The sequence below is a fragment of the Alternaria postmessia genome (genome assembly GCF_024291825.1).
Source record: "Alternaria postmessia strain BMP 2775 chromosome Unknown scaffold_71, whole genome shotgun sequence".
Taxonomy (NCBI): domain Eukaryota; kingdom Fungi; phylum Ascomycota; class Dothideomycetes; order Pleosporales; family Pleosporaceae; genus Alternaria; species Alternaria postmessia.
This window is the reverse complement of record NW_026260144.1, coordinates 1-27,612: the sequence shown is the minus strand read 5'-3', so window position 1 is coordinate 27,612 and position 27,612 is coordinate 1. Positions and strand designations below refer to the sequence as shown.

At 50.9% G+C, this 27,612-nt stretch overlaps 13 protein-coding genes across 13 annotated transcripts; 8 read left to right on the top strand and 5 right to left on the bottom strand.

Moving 5' to 3' along the window:
* Positions 1–1,606: 1,606 nt before the first annotated feature.
* J4E82_008584 (uncharacterized protein) lies at positions 1,607–3,246 on the bottom strand (the record flags this gene model as incomplete). Its single annotated transcript, XM_051734815.1, has 2 exons — positions 1,607–2,779; positions 2,836–3,246. The coding sequence occupies 2 exons, from the start codon at positions 3,244–3,246 to the stop codon at positions 1,607–1,609; spliced, it is 1,584 nt and encodes a 527-aa protein (XP_051585396.1).
* A 260-nt stretch (positions 3,247–3,506) lies between these two features.
* YAH1 (mitochondrial matrix iron-sulfur protein) lies at positions 3,507–4,176 on the top strand (the record flags this gene model as incomplete). Its single annotated transcript, XM_051734814.1, has 2 exons — positions 3,507–3,775; positions 3,828–4,176. The coding sequence occupies 2 exons, from the start codon at positions 3,507–3,509 to the stop codon at positions 4,174–4,176; spliced, it is 618 nt and encodes a 205-aa protein (XP_051585395.1).
* A 278-nt stretch (positions 4,177–4,454) lies between these two features.
* J4E82_008582 (uncharacterized protein) lies at positions 4,455–5,522 on the bottom strand (the record flags this gene model as incomplete). The annotated part of the gene is made up of 1 exon (XM_051734813.1): positions 4,455–5,522. The coding sequence occupies one exon, from the start codon at positions 5,520–5,522 to the stop codon at positions 4,455–4,457; it is 1,068 nt and encodes a 355-aa protein (XP_051585394.1).
* A 220-nt stretch (positions 5,523–5,742) lies between these two features.
* On the top strand, positions 5,743–7,410 carry J4E82_008581 (uncharacterized protein; the record flags this gene model as incomplete). The annotated part of the gene is made up of 2 exons (XM_051734812.1): positions 5,743–5,820; positions 5,875–7,410. The coding sequence occupies 2 exons, from the start codon at positions 5,743–5,745 to the stop codon at positions 7,408–7,410; spliced, it is 1,614 nt and encodes a 537-aa protein (XP_051585393.1).
* Positions 7,411–8,730: 1,320 nt separating this feature from the next.
* On the bottom strand, positions 8,731–10,275 carry J4E82_008580 (uncharacterized protein; the record flags this gene model as incomplete). Its single annotated transcript, XM_051734811.1, has 1 exon — positions 8,731–10,275. The coding sequence occupies one exon, from the start codon at positions 10,273–10,275 to the stop codon at positions 8,731–8,733; it is 1,545 nt and encodes a 514-aa protein (XP_051585392.1).
* A 466-nt stretch (positions 10,276–10,741) lies between these two features.
* Positions 10,742–11,720, top strand: J4E82_008579 (uncharacterized protein; the record flags this gene model as incomplete). The annotated part of the gene is made up of 2 exons (XM_051734810.1): positions 10,742–10,772; positions 10,819–11,720. 2 exons carry the CDS (start codon positions 10,742–10,744, stop codon positions 11,718–11,720), a joined length of 933 nt encoding a protein of 310 aa, XP_051585391.1.
* Positions 11,721–12,223: 503 nt separating this feature from the next.
* J4E82_008578 (uncharacterized protein) lies at positions 12,224–13,930 on the top strand (the record flags this gene model as incomplete). Its single annotated transcript, XM_051734809.1, has 1 exon — positions 12,224–13,930. The coding sequence occupies one exon, from the start codon at positions 12,224–12,226 to the stop codon at positions 13,928–13,930; it is 1,707 nt and encodes a 568-aa protein (XP_051585390.1).
* Positions 13,931–14,269: 339 nt separating this feature from the next.
* On the top strand, positions 14,270–15,698 carry J4E82_008577 (uncharacterized protein; the record flags this gene model as incomplete). Its single annotated transcript, XM_051734808.1, has 3 exons — positions 14,270–14,448; positions 14,504–15,241; positions 15,296–15,698. 3 exons carry the CDS (start codon positions 14,270–14,272, stop codon positions 15,696–15,698), a joined length of 1,320 nt encoding a protein of 439 aa, XP_051585389.1.
* A 372-nt stretch (positions 15,699–16,070) lies between these two features.
* On the top strand, positions 16,071–17,749 carry J4E82_008576 (uncharacterized protein; the record flags this gene model as incomplete). The annotated part of the gene is made up of 3 exons (XM_051734807.1): positions 16,071–16,455; positions 16,506–16,738; positions 16,790–17,749. The coding sequence occupies 3 exons, from the start codon at positions 16,071–16,073 to the stop codon at positions 17,747–17,749; spliced, it is 1,578 nt and encodes a 525-aa protein (XP_051585388.1).
* Positions 17,750–17,830: 81 nt separating this feature from the next.
* J4E82_008575 (uncharacterized protein) lies at positions 17,831–18,901 on the bottom strand (the record flags this gene model as incomplete). The annotated part of the gene is made up of 1 exon (XM_051734806.1): positions 17,831–18,901. One exon carries the CDS (start codon positions 18,899–18,901, stop codon positions 17,831–17,833), a length of 1,071 nt encoding a protein of 356 aa, XP_051585387.1.
* A 699-nt stretch (positions 18,902–19,600) lies between these two features.
* Positions 19,601–20,767, top strand: J4E82_008574 (uncharacterized protein; the record flags this gene model as incomplete). The annotated part of the gene is made up of 5 exons (XM_051734805.1): positions 19,601–19,683; positions 19,730–19,808; positions 19,859–19,894; positions 19,957–20,180; positions 20,245–20,767. 5 exons carry the CDS (start codon positions 19,601–19,603, stop codon positions 20,765–20,767), a joined length of 945 nt encoding a protein of 314 aa, XP_051585386.1.
* A 929-nt stretch (positions 20,768–21,696) lies between these two features.
* J4E82_008573 (uncharacterized protein) lies at positions 21,697–25,011 on the top strand (the record flags this gene model as incomplete). The annotated part of the gene is made up of 6 exons (XM_051734804.1): positions 21,697–22,181; positions 22,233–22,846; positions 22,898–22,962; positions 23,027–23,179; positions 23,227–23,681; positions 23,748–25,011. 6 exons carry the CDS (start codon positions 21,697–21,699, stop codon positions 25,009–25,011), a joined length of 3,036 nt encoding a protein of 1,011 aa, XP_051585385.1.
* Positions 25,012–25,111: 100 nt separating this feature from the next.
* On the bottom strand, positions 25,112–26,856 carry J4E82_008572 (uncharacterized protein; the record flags this gene model as incomplete). Its single annotated transcript, XM_051734803.1, has 4 exons — positions 25,112–25,195; positions 25,250–26,117; positions 26,166–26,593; positions 26,644–26,856. The coding sequence occupies 4 exons, from the start codon at positions 26,854–26,856 to the stop codon at positions 25,112–25,114; spliced, it is 1,593 nt and encodes a 530-aa protein (XP_051585384.1).
* Positions 26,857–27,612: the final 756 nt, after the last annotated feature.

Here is a 27,612-nt window from a genome sequence, read left to right as displayed (position 1 = left end):
GATCCCTTGGGAAGTGGGCATGGCCTTATCCCTTAGACCGTTCTGAGCATAGCAGCACTTGTGAAAACGTTCGAATCATCTCAGGAGGCAAGGGAACTGCTTGTTTGGTAAATCAAAGTCAATGCGGTAGTGATTTCTTCGGGTCCTGCCAAGGTCGTCTACTAACATTCCGTTCCAGTTCACGAAGTGGCGAAACGCTGGTGTCCTTGTTATGGGCTTGACGGACGTAGCGCTGTTTCGTTTAGAAACTTTTGACGCCTTGTCTTCCCTAATATGTGCTAGAATGTGAATTTCCATGGTTGTGATTCGACGTTCGGGGTGCACGGACTGTGTATAGAGAACCGGTGGTTATAACGGACGGGCCGCTGTCTGACAACATCAGGTCCACTGAACCCGAGACTAGCATTCCGTACGAAAGTTTGCGCGACCGCCGTCGTTGCCAGTGTGTCGGACCCGCCAGTGGAGCTCGCTGTGGCATTGTAGTCTGCGCGCAAGCCTTGCCATGGCCGGCTGTTCAGAGAGTGGATGCTAGATATACTGGCAAACATGTAACAGCTTTATCATGCTGCAAGTCATCTCTCAGTATACCTATAAAGTAGACGCCGAAAGATTGATCGTCAGCCGCAGTAAGTGATCCTTTGTAATTAGGAATCCACTGCATGTTGGGTGCAGACGCTGGCTGGCAAAGTCGGATCAAGCAAGCCTTGACTAGCAACCAGACAGACCGGGGTGGAGACAGCGGGTAGATTCGACGCTAGTGGTGACATGTAACGAAGTTCATGCATGCCGATGATAAGGGGAACTACCTGTAGTGTGGTATGCTGTCTCAGCGTATAAGTTTTTCGGAACCAAGTGCCGAATGCGAGCTCCCGCTTTCATTTAGCTTGAGCGTTTGATTCATGGAAACCTAAAGAGAACTGTGCCGGCGAGCCATACGCTGTGCCACATCAGGCGTCTCATTCATATCGGGCTGTTAGATGGAGTCGATCCACTGTACCTCAGGCCGACTGGGAAAGGGGAAGGCGTTGGTACAGTCGCACAATCACTTGAGATTAGAACGAATAACGGATCTGCATCTAGTAAATTGACAACGATTCTTGTGAAGGCAAGCTGGTGGTTGGTGAAGAGTTGCGGTCCATGTAGTTCGTGGCTTCTATGTAAGGATACCACTAGGCTGTATCAGGCTAGTCTATACAACACCAACAGCATTGGGGGGCAAGACAAACTTATACACACTTCCCCCCGTGAAGCCAGATCCAAGTTGAAATGGGGACATAGGCATCACATCTGTTGACGGGTACTTGTCAAATGCTAAGAGTCGTCAATATGCTCTAGGAAGGGTGTGTTGCTGTGTGAGTAATATCAACTGCCGTGTGATCCGAAGGCATGCTACAACAAGGTACTTTATTGAGCAGGTGTCAAGATCGGACAACCCAGAAGAATAGAGAAACCAAACGAATACGAAACGTATACTTCTCAATGACAGCTAAGAGTGGTGGTGTATATAGCATCGCCTAACATACGCATATGAAAATCGTGACAAAACAACATGATCTAATGAGCAACAACGACGCTGTCATGCCTTATGCCTCCTTCTAGTCTCGACCTAGAATTCACCGCCGCCACCTCCAAGGGCGGCAGCGCCCCAGATGCCCACCAAACCCCAAACACCCACTCTCCATCCTCTCCATAGACCATGCACGCCCTGACCCTTCCTTGTGCGCGGCGGCCTTGAGAAGCCCATTGCCTTTGCACTCGCGGCCTTGGCAGCATTTGCGGTCTGAACTGAGATGCCTTCCTCGCGAGCGATGAACCACATAGTACCCAGAACACCCCTATATTGACCTGGGTCCACGATCGTCTTGAAGCTCTGATCGGAGCTCGGCTTATCCAGACCATAGGCCGGGCTTTTAGCCCGGCTAGGAGGTATCTGGTACTCAGAAGCTAGACGCTGGGTTTCGTGGTCCTGCAGGGCAGCGACCTGGCCGCGCCGGAGAACGGTTTCAAGAGGCAGGCGGACGAATAGCTCAGTTGTGGAGGAGAGAAATGTGCTGAAGGAGTAGGTGGTAGGCGTGAGGATCGGGTCGATGCTCAGTGTCGAGCGGAGGAAGAGAGGTGTTGAGGAGGAGATAAGTGTGGGCACACATGCGTGCATTATGGTAGCCGGAAGGAGGCTGGGTGAGACAGAGAAGGAGGGAAGAAGAGAGAGGCAAGGGTATATAGATCGTGGGGAAGAGGAGATGGGTGTGATGATGAGGCGGGTGCGCACCATATCGAGGGGTGCGAGGAGGGTGGCCGCGATGGCCGTAGCTGCGACAGCAACACCGAGTGAGGTCAGTGGGCTTGGGCTATCCAGTATATCCAAACCTCCTATGCCGCTTCCTGCTGATCCTACCAGGCCTGGGTCTGGTATGTTCAGCAGGGCCGAGATCAGACTCCTGAACCATCCCTCAGTCGTCTTAAGCAGGAAATTGTAGATGAAAGTGCAGTTTGTAGCCTTCCACACCCCCCACGCCGACTCCTTCTGCCATAGCTGTGCTATCACTTCAAGAAGCGAGTCTGGTCGTTTGAGGTCTAGTTTGCGTATGGCGGATGGTGGGGGTCGTGTGGGTGTTCGTGACCGTGACCGGCTATCGAGACGTCTCTGGCGCCTCCGTGGGGACCTCGATTGTTCGACGGAAGGGGAGTATGGCGAGGGTGAGGTGGGGTTCATACGCGGTGCAGTAGATGTGAAGTATGACGGCGAGTCCTCGTCCGACTCCTCGTCTGAGGGCGGATACTGCGTCCATTAGCCCACATTCACGTGTCAGACCCCGCCCAGTGTCTGATACATACATCCTCAAACTTTCCGCTCGCGAAGCTCTGAGGCCTGCTCTTGTGGCCGAGCACATCTCCCTCCAAGCCTGCTAGTTGTCCCTTTGCCTCGTGTATCTGCAATATCGTCTTCGCAACCTCGAATGGTTGGGCTAACAGGACGCTTGTGTAATTCCACAAGGCATGGTCGAGCAGCTTCTTTGCATGCCCAGCTACTGAAGGCGACGTCTCTGGAAAGTACGAGTCATAGTCGAGATCGGACAGAATGTCGCGTGCCTGACTGCCGAGACTTGATTTACTACTGGCACTGGGCTTCAAAGCGGGCGGTAATGACGAGCTTGTCTGGTTCTGCGGAACATCGGGAGGGGGCCCAATAGATGGCGGGATATAGTAGGGCCTTAGGGGGTTCGGAGCATCACGAGAGGTCGCCATTGTATCTCTCGTTTCTCGGGGAAAGATTACGTGAGGCTGGGGATGTTTATCGTTTTCTTACCCGCGGTGGTGGATGCGCTGTGAAGATCGACCGGGGTCATGCCTGGTCTGTGCATCAACATTTCTGACGTCTCACAGCATTCGGAATTATCGCGCGTTGACTCTTGGTAACACTGCAAACACTGCGAGTCTTTCGCTTCTGCACACCCTTCTCCTTTCCCTTTTCAATTTCAGACAATTCGCAGGCTTTCACTCCCGCCATGGCTGTTAGAAGAGCTTGTTTGAGCGCTTTGGAGGGGAGGATAGCGGGCGCAAGAGGTGCATCGTCGAGTCCTCAGAGGTTCGCCAGCAATTGGACGGCATCGGCATGTCAGAAGTCTCTACACACACCAATGATGGCATCGTCCCTTCTATCACAATCGAGTGTCATCAAAGCAACAAGCCCGTCATGGCTCAGGAACCGCCGCCAATTCTCCTCGTCTCCCACATCCCGCCACGGTCACCTAGACCCACCCCGACCGGGTGAAGAGTGCGTCTAATGCACCCAATCATAGCAACACAAGATGACTGACGCCTTTCAGACGCAAGGTAACCTTTATAGACAAAGATGGCCACGCCACGACATTCGAGGTAGCCGACGGCGACAACCTTCTCGACATCGCCCAAGCCAACGACATAGAGATGGAAGGCGCGTGTGGCGGATCCTGCGCCTGCTCAACGTGCCATGTCATAGTAGCAGACGAAGCTTACTACGACAAGATGGAGGAGCCAGATGACGACGAGAACGACATGCTGGATCTGGCGTTTGGTCTTACTGAGACCAGTCGCCTGGGGTGCCAGGTCAAGATGAGCAAAGAGCTTGATGGCTTGGTCGTGCGGTTACCGAGCATGACGAGGAACCTGCAGGCTAGCGATTTCGACAGCAAATGAGTCAACTGAAGAAGATCAACATGTGGTATCGAGAGAGGGATGTAGTAGTGGTGAGAATACATCAAGGAACGACACTGCACACGGTCATATTGGCAGCGTCTAGGGATCGCATCGCATACTCAGCATTTGAGACGACATGTATTATACGAGAACTCCGCTTGCAGATGGACTGGCGTTGAGCACGACTCTGAATTTATGTATAATAAATGGTATCATGAACACACTGAAACTATGTCTCTTTTGTCCCCAAACGCCGAACTATGCATACTGAAGTGTCTTCAAGCCTCCACGCTGCCCTCCTTTTTCTGCCCTCCAGTAATCATATCTAGGAAACCCTGCTTGCTCATTTCCTTAACCTTCTCCTCCCTCTTGTCCATGCCAACTACCATACCCGCTTTGCTCTCTCTCTCCGCCTGTTCACCCTTGACTTGCGCCGCCCTTACAGCGTTGAACAGCTTGATGACACCCTTCTGTGCCGTCCGCCTGAGCTCCTTCTCCTTTGCTGATGTGGCAGCCGTGCTGACATTTGGGTCGTTGAGGCCCAAGACATCCTTCACCCGACCTTTCTCCTGTGCAGCCTTGCGCTCAGCAACAATTTGTCGGCGCGCTTTCTCCGAGAGTTTGGAGTCGGCGAGCTCACGGTTGGCGGTTGCGACATCTTTGCTGCGGGACAGGATAGGCTCGGAACGTTTTGAGCTTGTCAGTTTTGAACCCAAAATCTTGGAAATCGAGTTGGCAAAGGCCTCGGGGTCGTTTCGCTTTCGTACTTTGCGCGCGGCAGTGGTTGAGGTCTCTGATACAGATGAGGCGTCGGAAGCATCCGACTCAGAGTCGGCGATTGAGAACTCATCCGCTTCAGGTTCAGAGTCGTCTTGATCATCCTCGGCGTCGCTTGGTAATGGCGCTTCGTGGTCGACGGGCGCAGTCTTCTTCAGGGCAGACTTTGCTGGCGCCTTTGCTGGTATGCTAGCCTTGAACTTGGGCTCAGGCTTCTTCAGTGGCGCTGCTTGAACTTTCTCTTCTTCTTCGTCGTCGCTGGCTGAAGACTCCTCTGCTGCCGCCGCTTGTTGTGCTGCTTTCTTGGCCTCAAACTTTGCTTGTTTCCTCAGCTGTTGCTTTGACAGCTCTTGCTTTCCGGGCAACGTCGCATTGACACCCGAAGGCTGGAATGGCTCTTCTGGCTCTAGACTGCTTCCGCGCCGAGGTGCATCGCGCGCGGCGCCCTCTTCTTCGTCACTCGAACTGTGGTAGTTCTTCTGCTTCTTGACCTTTCTCTTCTCCTTCTTGGGCACCTTTCCGCGCAACTGCTCCTCGGTCCGTCTCCGTTTCAGCGATGTGTTGACCATTGTGGCTGTGAATGTCGAGATTTGTGAATGTCGCAAGTAGAGCGCGGTCGCAGAAAAAAGTTCCAGAGGCGTCGGCGTTAGCAACCCAAATCACCGACCGTGGACGACGGCAAGCGCGCCCCGCCATACTGGATTCCCCACAGAACACCACGAGAGATCACCAGCACCAAACACCCTACAACCTCACCCAACCCCCAATACCCCCTTAACAACCGCCGCTATGGTGCTTCAAGATCTCGGGCGGCGCATCAATGCCGCCGTCACTGACCTCACGAGGTCGCCAAACCTCGATGAGAAGGTGCGTGCCGCCACAGGAGAGCGCGACATAATGCTAGGTGGCTAACATGCGCAGGCCTTCGAAGCCATGGTCAAGGAGATCTCCAACGCCCTCGTCGAAGCCGATGTCAACGTCAAACTCGTCATGAACCTGCGACAATCGATCAAGAAAGCCGTTGACTTCAAGCATCTCGCGCCAGGTGTGAACAAGAAGCGCCTCATCCAGAAAGCCGTCTTCGATGAACTCGTCAAGATGGTCGACCCCCACGCCGAACCCTTCAAGCCCCGCAAGGGCAAATCGAACGTCATCATGTTTGTTGGTCTGCAGGGTGCGGGTAAGACGACAACGTGTACAAAGCTGGCGAGATGGTACCAGGCAAGAGGCTTCAAGGCCTGTCTGGTGTGCGCCGATACCTTCCGTGCTGGTGCCTTCGATCAACTGAAGCAGAACGCGACCAAGGCGAAGATCCCATACTACGGTAGCCATACACAGACCGATCCTGTCGTCGTGGCAGCCGAGGGTGTGGAGAAGTTCAAGAAGGAGCGCTTCGAGATCATCATCGTGGATACCTCCGGACGTCACCGACAAGAGACAGACCTCTTCGACGAGATGGTGCAGATTCAGAATGCCGTGACTCCCGATCAGACAATCATGGTGCTGGATGGAACAATCGGTCAGGCTGCTGAGTCGCAAGCGCGCGCTTTCAAGGAGGCTGCAGACTTCGGAGCTATCGTCATTACCAAGACAGACGGTGCAGCAGCAGGAGGTGGTGCCATTTCCGCTGTCGCAGCAACGCACACGCCCATTGTCTTCCTCGGAAACGGAGAGCACATGCTGGATCTCGAGCGCTTCGCGCCACAGGCTTTCGTCTCGAAACTGCTTGGCATGGGAGACGTGCAAGGGCTTGTCGAACACGTGCAATCGCTCAAACTCGACCAAAAAGACACCATGAAGCATATCACTCAAGGAATCTTCACTATCAAGGACCTGCGGGATCAGCTCTCCAACATCATGAAGATGGGACCATTGTCTAAGATGGCAGGCATGATTCCCGGTCTCAGCAGCATGATGGGTGGTATGGACGATGAGGAGGGTGGTACCAAGCTCAAGCGCATGATTTACATCTGCGACAGTATGACTGAGAAAGAGCTAGAGTCGGATGGAAAGATGTTCGTTGATCAGCCCACACGTATGACACGCATCGCTCGTGGCTCCGGTACCTCCGTGCGTGAAGTCGAGGAACTGCTTACCCAACACCGTATGATGGCCGGTATGGCGAAGAAGATGAAGGGTGGAATGGCGAACATGCAGAAAGCACAAGGTGCCATGGGAGGAGGAAACAAGCAACAACAACTCGCAGCTATGCAGAAGCGCATGCAAAGTATGGGAGGAGGCGCCGGCGGTGCCGGCGGTGGTATGCCAGATATTGGTGCTATGATGAAGATGCTCGGTGGAGGCGGCGGTGGCGGCATGCCCGACATGTCAGCCCTAGGCGGAATGGGTGGCATGCCTGATATGGGTGCCATGATGAAGATGATGGGTGGTATGGGTGGCATGCCGGGCATGGGTGGAGGTGGTGCTGGTGCAGGGCAAGGAAAGGGGAGGAGGTAGTGTCAGAGCTATGAGGATATCAGTTTGCGATTTTTGATGCATAGCCGCGGCGTTCGGGTTTGTTATCACATCTGGGGGATTCTCTGCGTTGAGGTACACATCGTATGTCACTACTTCCGCCTGCTTCCCTCTTTGATCTTCTCCCTGTCAACAAGTTTCGATCATTATGTTTGGTCCGATAAGAATGACTATGCCAGCTGTTTCCAGGAGGACGGTTTGTGGATTCTGAACCCTTACAGCAATACCTTCAACACTGTTTGGGTTGTTGAAGTGTTTACATATAACTTCCGAATAAGCCTCTGGTATTGTCTCACACTACCCGCTATCATTTACTGGCATCAGAACATGGTTCTTCTACTAGAGCTCCCTCGCGAAGTCCGTAACAACATGTTCGCGCACCTCATTCGTGCGTCACAGGACCTCTCCTCCATACTCAAGGTCAATCGTCAGCTAGCTAAAGAATGTATCGAGGAAGTCACATTCTACCACCAAAAGCACTTGACACAGATGACATCTGACCTACGCATCCACTTTCCACAAATAGACTTCGAGTTCAACGTTCCGCAAAAAGGTGATTGACTGTTGGCTATCACTACCATGACACTTTCACTTCCTGTTAGTCCTCAGAATATCCGCAATCCAATCACACTAGGAATGTTCTTGGCGGAAGTGCTGAGAATGCGTAGGCTGCCTCTTACAGAAACTCTCAAGATCGTTCTGCAACCACAGCGGATGCCAGCGCCTCAACGGATGCCGGAGAAGTCACAGCCGAACAATCACCATACATCTGTTCATATGATTCGTTACTTGGGGCAGTTCATCGTGAGAAAATTTGTTGATAGGGATGAAGAAGTTGGGGAGGAAAGCGTGGGAAGGGTGATTGTTTGTTGGGATGCGGGTGTAAATGAGACAGCGCTATGGAGGGGCCTTTTGAGGCGTATACCACCGCTGACTGTGCAGCAATCGAGCTGCTTTGGACTAGATGACTGGGACGAGGATGGAGAGGAGATAGTCTTGTGGTGGAGGAAAGATGATGCCTGATAGTCGATCCGTTACTCCAAATTCACCATGACAGCACTGCTCGATGTGCTAGTTGTCTAGCATGTTCTTCGAATAATCACCAAAAGAGGAAATAATTATTGTTGAAAGGATGAGAGTAACCAGGAGGCTCAAAATGTACGGACAAGTGGGATTGTGTGGCGAAAGGTGGTAAGAGAGATTGCTAGATCACAGACATTACAGTATGAATCTGTATAAGCTATGCGTCTAGCGCAGGACGGAGAGTTCCTCAATCAGTCGTTCCTATCTCAGCTCTTCGTTCTACTTGTTCTTGTCGCCATTACTCTCTTGTGCTTGCTCTTTCTGGTATTCTTCAAAGTCAAAGCCTAATTCCTTGACGTCTCTAATCTCTCTTCTCTTCTCCCCCATCTTGCCAAAAGCCTGTCGTATCTTCGGGAAGTTTTCACGGCACCAGTATTGCCATTCGCCCCAAATGGGCGGTATCTTTCCTTTGCCTTCATTTTCCAGGCCCTCTTTGTTCTCGGCACTCAATGCCCATCTACTCATTGCATTGATATAATTCGCATCTTTAGGAAAGGGTAAGAGATGGAAGTTTCGCCCAGCGCCCATTTCTTCCTCTATGACTCTTTCCCACTTGCGCATGTCTGATAGTGGTGGTAGGGAAAGCCGACCGGAATACACGCGTGCAAGGACGGCGGATTGCGCTTCTGCTATAGGGAAAGGGATTACGCGTTGGTTTAGGGCTAAGAAGCTCAAAGTAGGCCGTGGCGCGTAAAAGAGGTGCTGGTAGGTGTTGTTTACTCTCTCGCCGGTTGTGATGAGTTCAGGCTTCACATCTTGTAGAAAAGGCAGACTGTAGAAGTAACCTGTAGCAAAAACGATAGCGTCAATGTCGTGCTCTTCCGTCCCATCTTCAAATATAACACCTCTACTAGCGGGAATAAACTTCTTTATTGGCGGAACTTCTCGTCTCTTTTGATCTTCACCTGCTGTTCCATGCGTAGCGCTAAACATAGACTGTGAGCGTGTAGACCATAGCAGCGGCTTTTGGCAGAACTCGGCAATCTGGGCACTGACGTCTGCGCCTGATGCCGAGTTGCCTACAACGATTACTTTCTTAGTATTGAAGTCTTCGGGTTTGCGGTAGTATTTCGAATGACTGATGCGGCCAGGGTGTTGTGCGGCCCATTCCTTGATACCATCCATGGGAGGGATGTAGGGAACTATGAAATGGCCGTTTGCTACAATCACTGCATCGTATACTTCGGAAGTGTCTTGGTTCGTGATCAGATTCCGTGTCGTGACGGTCCATGAACTGCTAGTCTTATTCGGATCAACTGGGTTGATACTGGTCACTTGTGTGCAGTATCGAACAAGATTTTGGACGTCCGCAGAGTAGTCGTCGATGTATTTGAGGACCGTCTGGTGCGTAGGGAACAATTGGCTATCAGATGGCCAGTCCAGATCCTGGAAGCCCATCAATCCCCTAGGTATGTTCGTCTCCAGCTTCTCGTACATTGGTGATAAGAATGAAGGTATTCTTGATGCGCCGTTTATCCCATTGGTATCGATACTCCCATTCGCTACTGCTTCTTTAGACTGCCATTCCGGCTTTTGTACATCTTTGTTTGGATTAGTCTGGGGTATGTCGAAGAGATTCTCGTCTCGTTGTTCGCCTGTATATATCCATATTCCTCCTGGTCTACTTCGTTGTTCGAACAACACAATCTTGTCGAATGCTTTCTCTGCACGGAGGTATTTCGCTGCCACCACACCTGAAGGCCCTGCGCCCACTATTGCGATCGTCCGAGCTCTTACTGATATTCTGTCACTATCGGAAGACATTGTACGTGGTTCTAGAGTGGCGAAAAGACGAGACAGGATAGATGTTAGGGGGTTGGGCGCCGATCTAATGCAAGTTCTAGATAGAGAGTATCGCGAAAACACAAAAGAGACCATAGGGAAGAAACGGCAATAGGAGATGACGCTGAGATGTTCAGATGGCCATGATGCTAGAGCCCCCGAGATTCGGGGCTTGTCGGAATTGTCTTCCGATCGGAACTAGGCGAGGCTGTTGCGCATCATCGACCTCGGAGGGCAGCTGCGTCAAGCTGCAAGACGAATACCACCGGCTGTATATTGACGATTCGGCCCTACAGCGCGTCCGTCGTCCCTCATCACTGGAGTTTCCCCTCACTGTGTCCGCTTCTCGTACTGTGAAACATACTCAGCAATGCTGCGCACACTGCGACTTGCACGCCTTTCATCAGCACCGCGACCAGTCCGAAGCTTCTCAACCCACAGTGCAGCCATGGCGCCGTTACGCATCGGATTCGTACCGGGTAAGCGCGTCATCACTCACTCTACACATCCGGCTAACGGTAACAGAACACTTCTCCACCCCACTCGAGTTCGCGAAGAAACACTATGGCCTCGATGCGAAGCTCATCCCTTACCCCAGCGGTACAGGCCACATGGTCACCGCTCTGCAGTCCAACGAGATCGACATTGGTGTTGGTCTTACCGAAGGCTGGATAGCGGCACTGGGAAAAGCACAGGCAGCTAAGGAGGACGCTGGCTTCAGCATAGTGGGTACCTATGTTGAGACTCCACTGTGCTGGGCCATATCGACAGGTGCCCGTAGAAACGAGCTCAACGGGATCCAGGACCTGAAGGGCAAGAAGGTCGGCGTGTCAAGAATTGGAAGTGGAAGCTACGTCATGAGCTTCGTGCTGGCTGACCAGCAAGGGTGGCTGGACACGACGTCGGACAGCCCGCCGTTCCCAGTCGAGCCATTGAACACGTTCGCAAACCTCCGCGATGGAGTCAATGACGGCACAGCAGACTTCTTCATGTGGGAGCACTTTACATCGAAGCGCTACTACGATAACGGCGAGATCAAGCGCATTGGTGAGATCTACACGCCGTGGTCTTCCTGGAAGATCGTCGCTGCAAACCATCTATTGAACCCAAAGAACTGGAGTTCGTCGCCCAACGCAAGCAAACCAGTGCTTACTGGGGAGCTCGACGACGTCATGGACAAGGTCAACAAGGGCGTTAGACACTTTGAAGAGAATCAGGAAGAGGCTGTGCAGTACATCAGCACCAAGCTCGATTACTCAGAAGAGGACGCGAGAGAATGGCTGAAGACTGTTCGCTTTGCCAAAGATGTCAAGGGCGTAGACAAGGAGGTGGTCAACAAGACCGTTGGTATATTGCAGAAGGCTGGCGTGTTGGGCGGACAGGTTGACCAGAAGACCATGATCGGACTCGAGCGACGTCTGGCATGAACCTAATCTGCTTAGACCGCTGATTGTCATACCACGCAATCCGCAGACGGTTTGCAGCCCGTGCCCAATAGCTTCAGCCCCATCAAGCACTCCGTGTGACGGGATCGCCAGCGCATGTTCAGAACCATGTCATAGCTCGGAGATTAAAGCAATGTGCTTTTTGCTTGTCTTTTGTTGCATATCAATCACAGCAGCACCCGTCTGCAACTACGATCAACCAAGATGCCTTCACCTGTACTATCACGTCAAAGTGTGACTGCACAGCACAAAGCGATGCATTCACCTGCGCTACCTCGTCAAGGTGTAACTACACAGAACCGCGAAGTATTTATACTAGCTGGAAGATTCTCTTGGAACCCTCTTGGAGATTCTCGCACTTCAACCAACTACAACTCAACTGTCGACGTACCTTTACAGCACACCTTGAAGGCCTTTGCGACAGAAAAGGACCAGAAACGGAAATCACCTACTTTCGTAAACTTCTCTAGGCCTCTTTCTCCAAAATGCCAGTCGACACCACGAAAGAGCTAGAGCTATCTCACCTCGACCAACAACCTCACATACGCGTATACGGACGCTATTACATCATCTTTCCGTTCCCAGACATCACTTACGCGCACGCAGCCAAAGAAGCGCTACACACGGGCTTCAAGGAAGTCTTGCGACGATTTCCCTATCTTGCCGGCACGGTAGACATTCCCGACCCCTCTACGGAACTTCTTCGAGTACGCTACCCCGACCCCATCGATCTCGAAGCGGAAGCCCGTCGCGTCTTCACGGTTAGCTACGATGACGCACAACACGACTACGATGCTCTTGCCGAAGACGCGTTCACACCCGGCGAGTTGCCCGCTACCATATTTTGCCCAAACGAGTTGAAATACCACGCTGGATTAGGCAACGACCCATACGCCGAGAGGATGACTTCATTGCAAAAAGGTCCAGTTCCAGTTTTCGCGACCCAGGCTACATTCATTCCTGGAGGCTTGGTGCTGAGCGCCTGGTTCTATCACGCTGTTCTTGACGGGACGGGAAACGCAAGGATCCAGAAAATATGGAGTGACGCAGTACGAGCCTTGCATCCTCAAGCGAGCAAACCATTGCTTAGGGTTCCTAAATTTTACCGAGCACCCAGCTACAAAGATCAGCTCCAACCACTGCAGGCGATTATTAATGAGTGGAACGACATTCCAGACCCGTCATCAGCTCGAAGCGCACTCGCAACGCTGGTCCAAGAAGCCGGTGTAGCAGACAACTTTGCAGATAAGTCAGGGAACCCGCTACTTGCCAAGCGTTACGAACTGCGCAAGGGACCGGACGAAGGACTACAAAAGGTCATCACGAACATGTTCCGCTTCTCATCGCCAGCTCTCCAAAAGCTCCGCAATCAGCTATCGACCAAGACCGGCAGAAAGATCTCTATCTTTACCGCACTGTCAGCGATTATCTGGGGAAACATTGTACATGCTCGATCGACATCGCTAGCTGCTTCAGGCAACAAGCAGTCAACACTCGCCGTCGTTGTAGATCTTAGAAAATATCTTCCGCCTCCCTTTTCATCGCCGGATTATCTCGGAAACCTCGTACTGTCTGCCCTACCTACCCTCGATCTTGAGAATGGGGTACCTGACTGCGTAACCTCGCTGCGAGAGGAAGCACCCCATGCTCCAGACAACTTTTTTCCGGCAATGACTGTTCCTGCAGATCAGCAGAGCTTTTGCCTTGAGGACCTTGCAGTCAAGATCACAGATGCTCTGCATGCTGTTGATGCGGCGTGGGCGATTACGCAAATTAACAGCGTTCTTACTAACCCCACCGAAGCCCAGCAATCTCTTCTGAAATTCCCCAAAGGTCCGGATCTGTACATCACTAGCTGGCAGAGGATGGGCGCCGACCGTGAATGGTACATTCCTGGAACTAGTACGCCTAACGCAACTGCAATCCGGAGGGCGGCTTGGGTAAGCGAGGGTGGCATCGTGGTTCTGCCCAGGGAAGAAGACAAAGAAGGGCAAGAAGGAGAGCCGTATGAGGTTATGCTCAGCCTTACCCAAGCCGATATGGAAAGGTTTGAGCATGGTTTGCAGAGTGCCGGGTGGTTGGTAGATTCCCCCGTTGACAACATTGTCGACACTTTGAATCACCTCATACTTGGAGCTCATCAGGAATCTGAGGCGAAGCCGTCTGTTGGACAGGCGAGGGCGTCCTTGTAGTCTGACTAGGGTGGGGGAGCATTCCATGATTCATGTCATGACTTAATTCTTGTATATATAGCTTGCACTTGGAGACTTACCTAGTACACTAATGATGGTACCTTAATTGGCGGATTTGTGAATAAAGATTAAATCTATGGTTTTACTTCTCATATGCGAACGCTTTCACCGCTCGGACCCGTACCTGCATATTCATGACTAAAGATGACGATCGGCCGCGGCAACTACCCACTAGCGCCCATCAAACAGCGTCCCTGAGAAAAACAAGTCGCTGCCCCCAACAAACGGGTATTGCTACCCACAGACCCCAGAAATCCCCACGCGGAAATCCTGAAAAAAATGGCCGACGAAAGAGAGCCTTTGCTTTCTTATCATGAGGTGCAGCGGGAGAGAACGGAACAGCTACTCGCTCACGAAATCACAGCGAGCGCGCAGGCTAATGAGGACTACCCTATCGATCATGGGAAAGTAGCGTGGATGCAGGTTTTGGGTGGATTCATTCTGTTTGCGAATAGCTGGTGAGTTCCCTCGAAGTCTACCACACGCCGTAATACAGACGCTAACAGGACAAAGGGGTTTGCCAAATACGTTTGGTGTCTTCCAAACCTATTACGTTGATTCTTTACTTCCAGGGCAAGATGCGGCGCGCATCGCATGGATCGGATCGATCCAGCTGTTCTTCACCACCATCGGTTGCTTGCCTGGAGGTGTACTGCTTGATCGAGGATACCTCAAAAGTGTTATCGCAGTCGGCACGGCGCTAGAAGTGCTTGGACTGATCCTGACTTCCTTCTTCAAGAGCTACTGGGCCATCTTCTTTGCCCAAGGAGTGCTTATGGGCATTGGAAGCGGGCTGATGGCGATAGTCCCCGTCGCTGTGCTAGCCATGTTCTTCGAGAAGAAACGTATGCTGGCTACTGGTCTTGCGTCGACTGGTGCCAGTGTGGCTGGTATCGTCTTTACAATTTCTTTACGCTCGCTTTTCCTCAGCGTGGGTTTTGCATGGGCCGTCCGCATCTTCGCGCTCATCATTCTCATCACGAATCTTGTCGCTTTTTTTGTGATGCGATTGCAACTCCAGTATGGATCCAAGGGCTCTAGCTTCGGCTTTCATCACTTCAAAGATGTGCCATACACGGTGTTCGTCATTGCATTTACCCTGTTTGTTGCATCATCCTTTGTACCATTCTTCTTCATCCAGGAGTATGCCATCAAATTGGGTGTGTCCAAGGACATGGCGTTCAACTTGCTTTCGATCATGAACGCTGCCAACATCTTTGGACGTTTTGTGCCCAACTTCATTGCTGACCGGTACGTTTCCATCACCTTATCCTCGTAGTAGCCGTCTGCTAATAGTCTCAACAGGTACGGTGGTGTCAACACCCTACTTCCTCTTGCCATCGCATGCATCATCACCCTCTGCATGCTTCCTCTCGCCCATGAAATCAACGGTCTCATTGCCATCAGTATCGTATATGGCTTCCTTTCTGGCGGCGTCATCATCATTCCTGGACCTACCATTACTGATCTGTCGCCTAACAAGGCTGAAATTGGCGTTCGACTCGGTCTTGCGTACCTCGTCGCTGCTTTCGGTGGATTGTTTGGTAATCCCGCTACTGGCGCTATCAAAGGAGAAGGCAACGGTGCAGTAGACAACTTCAAAGGAGTATGGTTCTGTGCGGCAGCCGTTATGGGTGCGGGTGTCGCGGCGCTTGTTGTCACTAGGTGGTTGAAGTTAGGTAGCGCGTGGGCTGTGGGAAGAGTGTGAGTAGCGATCAACCCCGCCAAGCTATAAGCAGCCTAGCAAAGGTTGAGCTTCAAGCTACCTGAACGGCAGGTGGTATGCGAACGTCAGCTCAATGTGGCTTATCTAATCACGACGAATCTTCCACATCAGGTCGTTTTTGCACGATGCAGCCAATGGGCTGTTTCCGCCAATCAGGTCCCAGTTGTGGCCGCACATTAGACGCTACTTTGAAGACTAGAACATCCGATAGCTGCAGTGTAACACAAAATACGGAATAGGAAATATTCCCAATATGACCCAGGAGTACAAGCGGATATAACATGAACCTTCCTCTGCGCATCCAACGTCGGTCTCTTTCCTAGTTTTAGCACATACTTCGCGGTAGTAGCCATAATGCTCCCACTTAATATCCTCTCCCTTTTGTACGCGCTTCCACTTACGCACGCTGCTCTTTATCACCCTACACCGGCTCTCTCCTTCATCGAACACGTCCTCGTCGACAACTGGGGAGCATACGCATCGAATTTCTCTTCCGCAATAACCCCTTGCACACGCTATGTCTCGCAGACTGGGACTATGGCGCTGACAAGCGGTCGCACGACGTCGGCACAATGGATGCGCGTCATGTTTCATGACTTCGTCACTGCGAATGTGAGCGCAGGCACGGGTGGTATCGATGCTAGCATCGGGTTCGAAACGGCAAGAGTGGAAAACAAAGGGAGTGCTTTCAACGACAGTTTTGCATTTTGGAGGCCATTCGTTCACGATGGAGTTTCTAGTAAGTTCGGAACCGATCGTGAGTAACTAATAGTGCTGATGTGTTGATAGTGGCGGATCTTATCGCGCTCGCCACCGTCATGTCTAATAACTTGTGTGGAGGTGCGCAGATGCCTTACCGCGCTGGACGCACCGATGCGACAGAGGCTGGACTTACTACTGGAGTACCCGCACCAGAGACTGATCTCGAAGAAACTTTGCTGTTCTTCGAGCGCGCTGGATTCGACAAGGTAGATGCTATCGGTCTTACAGCTTGTGGGCACACTTTAGGATCTGTTCACCATGTACGTATACACAAAGCGCTTGGACTAGCTTTCAATTGCTGACCCCTGTAGGGTGGTTTCCCTGAAGTCGTAGATGAGAGTTTCGTTACACCCGAGAACACGAATGGCGGTAGCAATTTCGACACTACACGTGGCGTGTTTGATCCCAATGTCCTCGGCGAATATCTAAATGGAACAGGGAATAAAGGAGGACCATTGGTCACCTCATACAACGACACTATGAACTCCGATCTGCGGTTGTACGAAAGCGACAAGAACGCCACTATGCATGCGCTGTTCGCCCAAGGCACGGGTTTTCTGGATACGTGTGTCGAGCTTATGAGTCGAGCCATCAATACAGTACCTGCTGGTGTCCAGCTAGGTGAGCCAGTTACGGCAATCCTTGTCAAGCCAATCAATGTGACATACGACTTCAAAGAAGACGGAAAATTGATGCTCAGCGGAAAGATCAGAATCCTCACACCAGCGGGTGCTTCTCCGCCATCATCGTTGAATATCCGCATCAACCAACACGAGACAGAGATTGAGCCAGAAGCCGAGACTGGAAGCTCCGTGTTCGGTCGAAGCAACAGTATATACGGAACCACGTCGTACTTTCCGTTCTCGCTATCTGGACCTACCATTCGTGATGCAACATCGTTCTTGGTGTACGGACCGGGCATATCAGAATCGACTTTCCCGATCACTAGTCAAGCCTTTTTCGTACCCAGTTTGACAGCGCTAGAGGGTTCGTCGATCAATGTCACGATTGCCATAACCGAGTCGAAGTCTTGCAGTGACCTAGCAGTGCGTCTCGCAGCACCGTTTGTGCAACACGATACGCTAGCACCGAAGATGCATGAGACCAGTATAGCTGTTGGGAAGGCAACAACAGTGTTAGACGACTATACGCTTTGCCATGGTCTCACTGTCTTGCAAGATGTTCCAACTGGTCTGGTTGGAGCTGAGGCTTTGATTGGAGGGGAAGTTCTTGATACACTCATGGTCAACGGAGGAATGGCAGGGTGGTAGTATGATTAAAAGTATCAGATGATCTTCTTACAGATCAGTGCCAATATGGAGAAGTCGATTATATCAGTCATCGAACCAATCTTAGTGAGTTTTTCCCTTTCTCTTTCGATGCTTCTCGCAATCCGAATTCTCTTCGTACTCAGAATCTTCTTCGTATTCAAGGTCAGAAGACCTGTAGCCCGTATCCCAGGCATCCGAATAGGAGTCTTCCTCATCCTCATCCGTGGCCTGATCTTCACTAAGATCATTTACGGGCGTATCGAGTAGCTTAGGACTCTTTGGTGGATTTTTGCAGCCAATACTGCCACAAAGGCAGTCGCCAACAAGCCACTCTGGACCATAGTCTATCGTTAGCTCTTCGTCGATGTTAATGTCGCGTGTTGTCACCACGTAGATGACGCGGCGTTCCAAACCGCATTGAAACTCCTGCAATCGCGCATTTGAGTTACACGAGTGATTGATAAATCTTGATATTGACCCGGTATGAAGAGCACTAAGTATAGCCGTGGGTTGTGATTTTTGTTTAATCTTACGTCGTCCAATCGAGATCGGTACACAGTAAGCGTCCTCTCCATCTTCCTCGTTGGGTTTGACTGGTTTGATACGGCCTGTGTACTCTCCTACGATGGTTGAGCCTTGAATCGCTTCGCGTGCAAAAATGCCGTAACCGCGGGCACCGGCTCTCCGCAACAATAGACAGGTGAGCCAGTAGTCAGGCCAGTAATCTCTCCAAGACTTGTATCCACATGTGCAGAAGACTTTTCCTACTTCTTTACATACGTAACATTTCATAACTGCGTACTCAGTCTCGTCGACATTCCCAATGAGATCTTCAATCACCTTTGGCGGCCAGACATTGCCTATGAAGTCTGTCGGCCCAGGTTGGCTTTGCCAGTCTTCGACACCAAAAACGTTTTCCCGAGCAACGGAGCAGTAGGTCTTGTTACCAGCTAGGTATGTAGGTACTCTGCAAATTGGTAGACCATCTTGGTCTTGAGCATAAAAGTATAATCGACCTCTCAGGTACGAATTGTACAACTCCTTCAGATGTTCAGTGATGTCGGCCTTGGTCAGTATTGTACCTTCGTCTTTCTTACGCTTGGCTTTGTCCTGGATCGTCTGGAAGACATCGTGCTGTGTTAGTGGAGGCATTCTTACTTGGTCTTACAGAATGAGCGTGAGAAGTCTTGTGGGATCATGTGTATAATTCTCCTCAGGTTAAGGAACATTTCTCCAAATATATTTCAATCGAGACGATGCGTTTTGGGGCCCTACTCTTTCAAGTTCATTGTATAGCAACAACATGGTCTGATTTCCCAAAAGTTTTCGGAGCCTGTACCTCTTTCACGATATTTCTGCACAATGTCTACACAACATTGACACGCACGATAGTCGCGATAGATCGTGAACCTGGTATAGATTCGGGCCGTGCGTACGATCGTTGATATACTGTTGGCAATGCTTTTTGCGCGAGCTAAACCATCTAACGCCACAACCTGCAGAATTGTCACCTTCAGATTCATGCTTGTTTCGGTACTTACTCGAGTGCTCGACTTAGGCGAGCGGGGCTAGCGGCGAATAACTGCGGAGAAACATTGCAAGATATTAATGTGTGCTCCCCTCCGTGTCAAAATAGGTATAGCCGGACGACTGATGCGTTGAGCATACTCGGATGTACGCGCAAGCGTGACATGCAACCTAGTCTACCACCATCTGGAAACTGGGCTAACTACAGGGTAGATCGCTGTGCTAGGTGCTCTCGTAGAACCTTGCTCGAGTAAGACTATAAGAAGCCGCCATGGTACTGTAAAGTGAAGTCCAAGACGATCAAGATTCATCTCAATCGACATGATGTTCGCCTCAATTGCCATCCTGCAGGTGCTTTGCGCAGCGGTCGCATCTGCGCAGCTCACCTCAAAGCTCACGGAAATCATGTAAGATGTCATCAGGAATAGGATGTTTTCAATACTAATAAATCAGTGACTTCGGCCCGAATCCGCGAAACGTTTCGATGTTCCTCTACGTGCCGGCAAATCTTCCGCCCAATCCACCAATTTTGGTATCACCACATTTTTATTTATTTCAGCGTCTAAAGGCTAAATCCAATAGGTATCCCCACATTGGTGTCACGGCACGGCACAGCAGGTACGTTGCGATCGTTCAAAACGCGTCTTCGACATACACTGACTTGAAATCTTACCTCTAAGGTCTTTGACTATAGACCTTGGGCTTCTCTCGGCGACGAGTACGGCTTCATCTCGATCTATCCTAACGCTTCAACATTGAACACGGACCAATGCTGGGATGTCAGTAGCCAGCAATCGCTCACTCACAATGGCGGAGGCGACGCGCTCGGCATTGTATCCATGGTGCGGTGGACCTTGGAAAAGTATCATGCAGACAAAGACCGCGTTTTTGTTACCGGCACGAGGTTTGTTGGACCCGTACAACATGTATGTGAGACATACACTGACTTCGCATCTTCACATCTGCAGTTCAGGCGCAATGATGACAAATGTGCTCATCGGAAGCTACCCAGATGTCTTTGCTGCAGGAAGCGCATGGGCGGGTGTACCATTCGGATGCTTTGCCGGCGACGGCTTCGATGTCTGGAGTGACGCGTGTGCCACCGGCCAGATCATTAAGACTGGGCCCCAATGGGCAGCTCTCGTGCGCAACGCATACCCTTCATATCGCGGCTTCCGTCCTAAGTTCCAGACTCTTCATGGCACAGCAGACACGACGCTTTATCCACAAAACTTCCGCGAGCAGATCAAGCAATGGACGAGTGTTTTCGATGTGAGCCAGAAACCGACCGAAATTACAGAAAACGTTCCTTTCCAAGGCTGGACAAGGTTTCGGTATGGCGACAAATTCGAGGCATATGAAGCTGGTAGTGTTACACACGACATCCCGACAGATAGCGACACTGTGATGGATTTCTTCGACTTGAAGTGCAGCGGACCGAGCTGCTTCTCTAGGCCTAGGTCGGGTAACGGTACGAAGTACCATAGATAGGGAGCTGTTTGTATACATGGACACTTTGTTAACTGCTGCTGTAAATTACGCAACGTACATGAAGGATTGCTTCTAGATAGGACTTGCGAGAGTACCGTGATGTGAATTGTATATAAGCAGTGTTTGTGCTAAGGTACATTTGATGGTGGTGAGAACCTCATACATGGAGGCCGAACAAGAGACAAAGCTAGACAAAATAAAAAAATTACGGCGACATACTCGGTGATACTATGTAGGCACCGTTGTTGAAGCAAGAGTTGCCCGTGAAACAGCGCGTCTGGAATACAATCAGCGCTAAGACGCGTGACGTCACCACCCACAAGCGCGATTTCGACCCAGCTGTAACGAACAGCTCTAGAACTGTGATGGAGAAATGTCCTCAAACTACAATTAACCAGGATAAGTGTCAATTTGGTACAAACGAAGCTCACTCAGAATACTGTCAGCACCGGGCTCGCTCCGTAGCTTCCATCGAGCATGATGCGGGGAAGACACGCTAGACACGCGGTGTCGTACGTCCACATGTTCGCGACCCACGTCGGGACAATGTCTTGCTCAGATGCAGCCTCCATGATCTCCGCTCGTTGCAGTACGTGTTGAATGCGGATGACTTTAACCCGAGCGCGTAGCTTCGACCGACATGCTGAGTTCCACTCTGGGCTTAGCGACCTCAGATGATCACTACGGCTTCCTTAGCATGCAGTTCAAAGATGAGCAGGTCCATCCGCCACAGGGCCAAGAGTTGGCGACGCTCGTATGGCAAAGCTGGAAATCCGTATGCGGTTGTAGGCTTTCTCCGCAGGGAGCATTTCCAATCTTGGGTACTTCCCCGCCCAGTCTTCATTACACCGATGGTAACGTTATAATCTTCAGATCAGACCCCTTTGTAGCCCAGCTAGGTACTTGCCCCTAGTTTCTGTCTTCCAGCAATGCAGATGCTAAATCTCTTCGTGGCCGTTTGTGCCTTTTCGAAACTCACAGTGCATGCACTGCTTGAGGAAAAGTTCGTGGGCTTCGAGCCTGAAGATCAAACCTTGGACATTGCTGGTGCCACACTCATAGCCGATGCGGATGACTTTTTAGGTATTCACATTGCGCTCAAAAGCTTAGTGGAAGACTTCGAACAGATTACTGGAACCCGACCCGCACTCAATAATGCCACCACCAACTCCACAGTACCAGCTTCAGCAACTGGAGTCATTGTCGGCTCTGTGGGGTCGAAGCTCATTCGCCAAATTTCTGCCGAGAAAGGTCTCGACATCTCAGACGTTGAGGGGAGATGGGAAGTGTTTAAAACTGCTGTCATCGCCAACCCAATAGCTGGAGTTGAACGAGCGTTGGTCATCGTAGGTAGTGATAAACGCGGTACTATCTTTGGTATACACACGCTCGCCGAACAGAGTGGTCAGTCTCCGTAGGTGTGCACGTCTTGTGTATCTAGACGTCAATTAACGAGCTGCATCAGATACCACTGGTGGGCGGATGTTCCCACGAAGAAACACGCCGCCATTTTCGCGTTGCCAAAAGCCACTGTTCATGGCCCACCATCAGTCAAATACAGAGGGCTATTCATTAATGACGAAGCTCCAGCGCTGGTCACTTGGTGGGCTGCGCAACACAACTCCTCCTACCATCCTCTAGACACGGAGTTTTACTCACACGTTTTCGATCTACTTCTTCGACTAAAAGCCAACTACTTGTGGCCTGCCATGTGGGGATCATCAACACCAGCCCCAGGCCACATCTTCTTCACCGATGACCCAGGAAATCAGCAGCTTGCAGATGACTACGGTATCGTAGTCTCTACTAGCCATCACGAGCCAATGCAAAGAGCGACTAATGAGTGGAACGCGACTGAGACTGGGCCCTGGGATTGGAGACTGAACAAGGAAAACGTAACGCGCTTTATGGAAGAGGGGATCCGTAGGATGGGAAACAACGAGAGCTATGTGACACTGGGCATGAGAGGTCCAAGTGATTCTGCCATTGTTGGGGATGATGCTTTGGAGATTCTTCGAGAAGTGTTTGAAGTTGAGCGTCAGATTTTCAAAGAAGTTCTGGGTGACCAGAAAGTAAACCGTAAGTAAAGTTGTTGGGGAAACAGGTGTGTGACATGCTAATACGGTGTAGAGGCATGGACAATCTACAAGGAAGTCGCGACCTACTACGCCGCTGGACTAAGTCCGCCCGATGACGCAAGTAACTTCTCGATACAGAATGCACCTAAGATTTATGCTGACTTCGTACCCCTATACCCAGGTCACCATCATCATGCCCGATGACAACCATGGCCAGATTCTGCGGCTACCCACTGGTAATGAGACTGCCAGAGAAGGCGGCGCTGGTATTTACTTCCACTTTGAGTACTTCGGTAGACCGCGGTCGTACAAGTGGTCGAACACCAACAGCTTGGTTAGTAAGTGCATCTTTTGAAGGAGATCTATGACTTACAAGCGTAGCCGAAAGTTTTGAAAGAACTTTTGCAAGCTTACTGGCGAGATGCGAACCGCGTCTGGGTTCTCAATATTGGCGATATCAAGCCTTTAGAGCAACCCTTTGGGTTCGCCATGGACTTGGCTTGGAACGTCTCGAAATTTGACTTTGATATGATACCAGAATATCTGCGCCTCTACTCCGAGCGGGAATTCGGTAGCGAACATGCGGATGATGTTGCGGCTCTACTGATGGAATTCAACTACCTCATCGGGATGCGCCGCTTTGAGATGGTTCAGCCAGACACATACTCGGTATTAAACTACCATGAAGCGGAAAGGATATTAGCAAGATGGAACCTGCTCGCCAATCAAACCAAGACATTGTTTGAACAGATACCGGAGGATTACAAAGCCGCATACTATGAGTTAGTATTCTATCCCGTAGTATCGGGCGCTACATACTACGCAGTAAACATCGGGTAAGTTTTGGCTATACCATATGCATAGGAGACATACACTGACTTCGTACTTCTTCGTCTTCACAGCACAGGACTCAACTATCGACATGCCATGGAACGGAGGAACTCAGCAAATGCACTTGCCCACCAGGTTCTTGCTGACTTTGACTATGACTATGATCTGGTAGAGGATTTTGACGCCCTCCTTGACGGCAAATGGCGAAACATCATGTCTCAGGCCAAGCTCGAAACGTTCGATACCGGAAAGGCAAAGAACTGGATGAACCCATCTCGCGACATACTCTCAAACCTTTCCTTTGTTCAGTTGCGCCAAAACATGCAGTTCTCTGTCGGTAATCTCGGCATCTACGCTGAGGGTTCTAACAGCCCTCTCGACCAGGGTCGATGGGCTGAGTCCATCGATCCTTCGATGCCCTTCACCAAATCTCCAGCCCAGGTCCCAGAAATGAGTCCTTATGGACCTTCCAGGCGGACTATAGATCTATTCATGCGAGGTGACTACCGCGTCCCAATCGACTGGCAGCTTGGCGATATTCCAGTGGATTGGCTGTCAATTGCACCAAGTTCGGGCCGACTTGACGTGACGGCCGAAGAGCAACGCCTCGATGTCACCATTGACTGGACACAGGTGCCGGAGGGATACAACGATACAGTGGAAGTTGGCATAACGTCAACACCGTCATTTTATCCATACTACGACATCATACGTATCCCGGTACAAAATCGGAAAGTACCCACTAATTTCCGCGGCTTCCCAGAGACAGCTGGTTACATATCGATTGAAAGCCCACACTTCCAGCAATCTTCCTCCTCCCCGAATAACAGAACGGCGAGTGAAACAGTAGCATTTGTCCACGTTCCATACCTTGGCACGCGCACTGAATCCGGCTCCGTGGCTCTGCGGCCTTTCCACGCTGCTCGGGCTTCTCTTCTCGACTCAAAATCCGCATATGTTGAATATGATATCTACCTCTTCAAGGACACTCCTGCCCTCAACGCCACTATCTACATCAACGCTGGCTTAGATACAGATCCCAACCTTCTCATGGAGTTTTCACTTTCTCTTGATGACGCTCCTCAAAACTTCACACGTGTGTTAGGTGACCCGAAGGACGCGGGCGATGTGCCACCCGAATGGACGGACAACGTAATGAATCAGGTGTGGACAAAGAAAGTTAGTCTTGGTGAAGCAAAGGAAGGGGCTCACACGCTTCGTTGGAGCGTTAACAGTCCTGAGGTCTACTTGGAGAAGCTTGTTTTGGATACCAGAGGCGGGGTCAAGAACAGCTATTTAGGTCCACCTGAGTCAAATCTGGCTGGATTTGATTGAGCAGGTTACAGGATTGCTCGCACTTGGAGTTGCAGTGCAACTCAAACCCTGATGGGTGTCTATCGTAAGAAGGCGTTCGGACAGATTACCCCAGAATATGTTAACTCATGGCTGCTTTCGATCCTTCGAAACGTTCCATGCGCTCAGCACCTTTCGTGCGAAGTTTGACGCCATAGATGTATAGCTGCATGATGAGGTCAGTTATTTCCAATTAACAAGAACAGATGTTTGCAAATACCAGTAGTACCAGCGGCAATCCCACGCCTAGGACTAGAAATCCCAGCAATCCCACACCCCAGTCTAGGCCAAGTTTGGCGAAGAGTTTCTCTCCGAATAACGGAAATGCACCAGCGAACATGCAGCGAAGGAACGAAATGGCAGCGACGGCAGAAGCGGGAAACTTGAAGGCATCGATGGCGTACAGTTGTAGGGCGAGTTGGATGTTCATGCCTCCGGCCATCATGAGCATGATAGCCACGAGTGGAACCATGAAGTGGGTTCGTGTGGCGGTAAACCCATACATGAACAGCCCACCGACCAATAATGTTCCTCCAACAAGGCAGCTGATGAGTCTCGACTCAGGTCTGTACTTCATTTGTCCAGATGCGGTGTCTCGCTTGAAGATAGCTTCCATAGCACGGATAGTGGCGAATGTACCAAGAAGCATACCGATACCAGCAGCGAGGAAGTCTGTACCAACGATTCCGACAGAGTGTCCGTATCCGGAACCAAACACATCTGCGTACGTAACGATAATGAGGTATACAACGCCAAAAACCACGGAGTAGAATAGAGATGCAAGCAGTAGCGCAGGATCAAGCACAAGGTATGCCAAAGGTCGAATGAACGCATTGACAAGCGCTGTGGGGTCAGTCGGACGGTGCTGAAGATCCAGTACGGTATATAGTTCGGCGCTAGGATTGGTACTGCGTTCTCTTCGCAGTTTCTTCTGCAGAATTCTTGGTCCAAAGGACTCTGGGAGGAGAAAAAGCCCAACCATTGAGAGTAAGGCGCTGGCGATTGCAGGTATCCAAAGAGTCCAGCGCCATGAGACTCGCTCCGACATCCAGCCGCCACATACAGGACCCAAGACGGGGCCTAGAACACTGTTCCTGGTAAGCAAGACTGCTGAAAATGTACAAGCATAAACTTACGGGCCGAGCATCACGAGTCCAGATGCTTTCGGACGGGCAGCAAGATCCCAGAGATCCGCAACGACTCCACCAACAACAGCAATGGCCGCACTGCCTCCGAATCCAGCAAACAAACGGCACACCGAGAATTGTGCAGCGGTTCGTGAGAAGCCTCCTCCGAGGGAGAATGCAACAAAGATAACGTTGCCTAAGTGTATGATAACCGCTCTACCGTACTTCTCACTAAGTGGAGCGATAAAGAGCGGGCCAAGAGCCAATGCAAAGAGAAAGATGGAGACTTGCAGAGCGCCGACAGTACTGTCCGTGATACTCAGGTCTTTCATAACCAGATGAATGGATGGTGCGAATATGGTGCTTGCGAATGGGGAGAGGAAACAGCAGCCTCCGACAATAGCGGTTGCCCGAATTTTCTTAGCGGTCGGCCATGACTGGGACATAGTTTCAGCTCTAGGACCAGCGTAAGTGTAATTCTACTTACACGAGGATGTTCTTGTGCATCTTCATCCAGGGATACGAAGTTGGGATCAAGATGCTTGAGCTCGTGGCCACCGATGAATATTTTGTCCGGCTGAGAGGCTTGATTCGCAAGTAGCTCTTGGTAGGCTTGGGTGATAGCCTGTCTTGGGTACGATCCAGAAGGCTCTATATCGATGGAGTTGTTCATTTTTGTGTCACTTTGAGAGACGGACATGTTGACGAAAATGGAATGGATGCCAATAAAGCGACAAAGGAGGAGATGATGAATAGGTCGAAAGAAGACACTTATGAGTAGCTGACGGTCTTATACGTTTACGGTGTTGTCGTTTTCTCTACGTCTTCTTTCATATAGCCGACAGTCGCCTATCAGTGTTACTCCTACCAACCTAGCTTTTCGGTGTTATGGCAGCCGCATCCGCCGCATCTTGTACAAATGGACGCTAAGTCAGAGCGAAAAGCTAGGTTGGTAGGAGAGAACGATCGGGTCAAGCCGGGGAAGTGATCTGGAACTCAAGCAAAGCCATGTTTCTAAGTTACCCAAGGCCTGCGCGGTACGTTGAGTCATGTTCATGCCGGACGATGAGAGGAAGATGACTGCCCGGTCGGATGGAAAGCTAAGCTTGATGTTCTTCACGGTGATGTCATTGTGCAAACATATCATAATCCTCTCTTAGCAAACAAAAACACAAGATCTTCAATAGGAACAGAACGTGTCCAGCCGCTACTGTGCCTTGCAGTGCAGTACGCGTTTGTGTCAGTCACGCCGACACCGTACACAAGGGAAAAACCGAACAGGTAACGTCTGTGCGCAGTCAACGAGCCAGTTCAGTCAACGAGCCACTTTTATGTTACAAGCAACAAAAGGAACTCCACCCTTGATGAAGGAGTTGGCGCGGAACGCCAACCGACGACCACGTCAGAAGGTAACGATCAACGCGGGGCGCTGATCACGTGACTGACATCCCGCCAA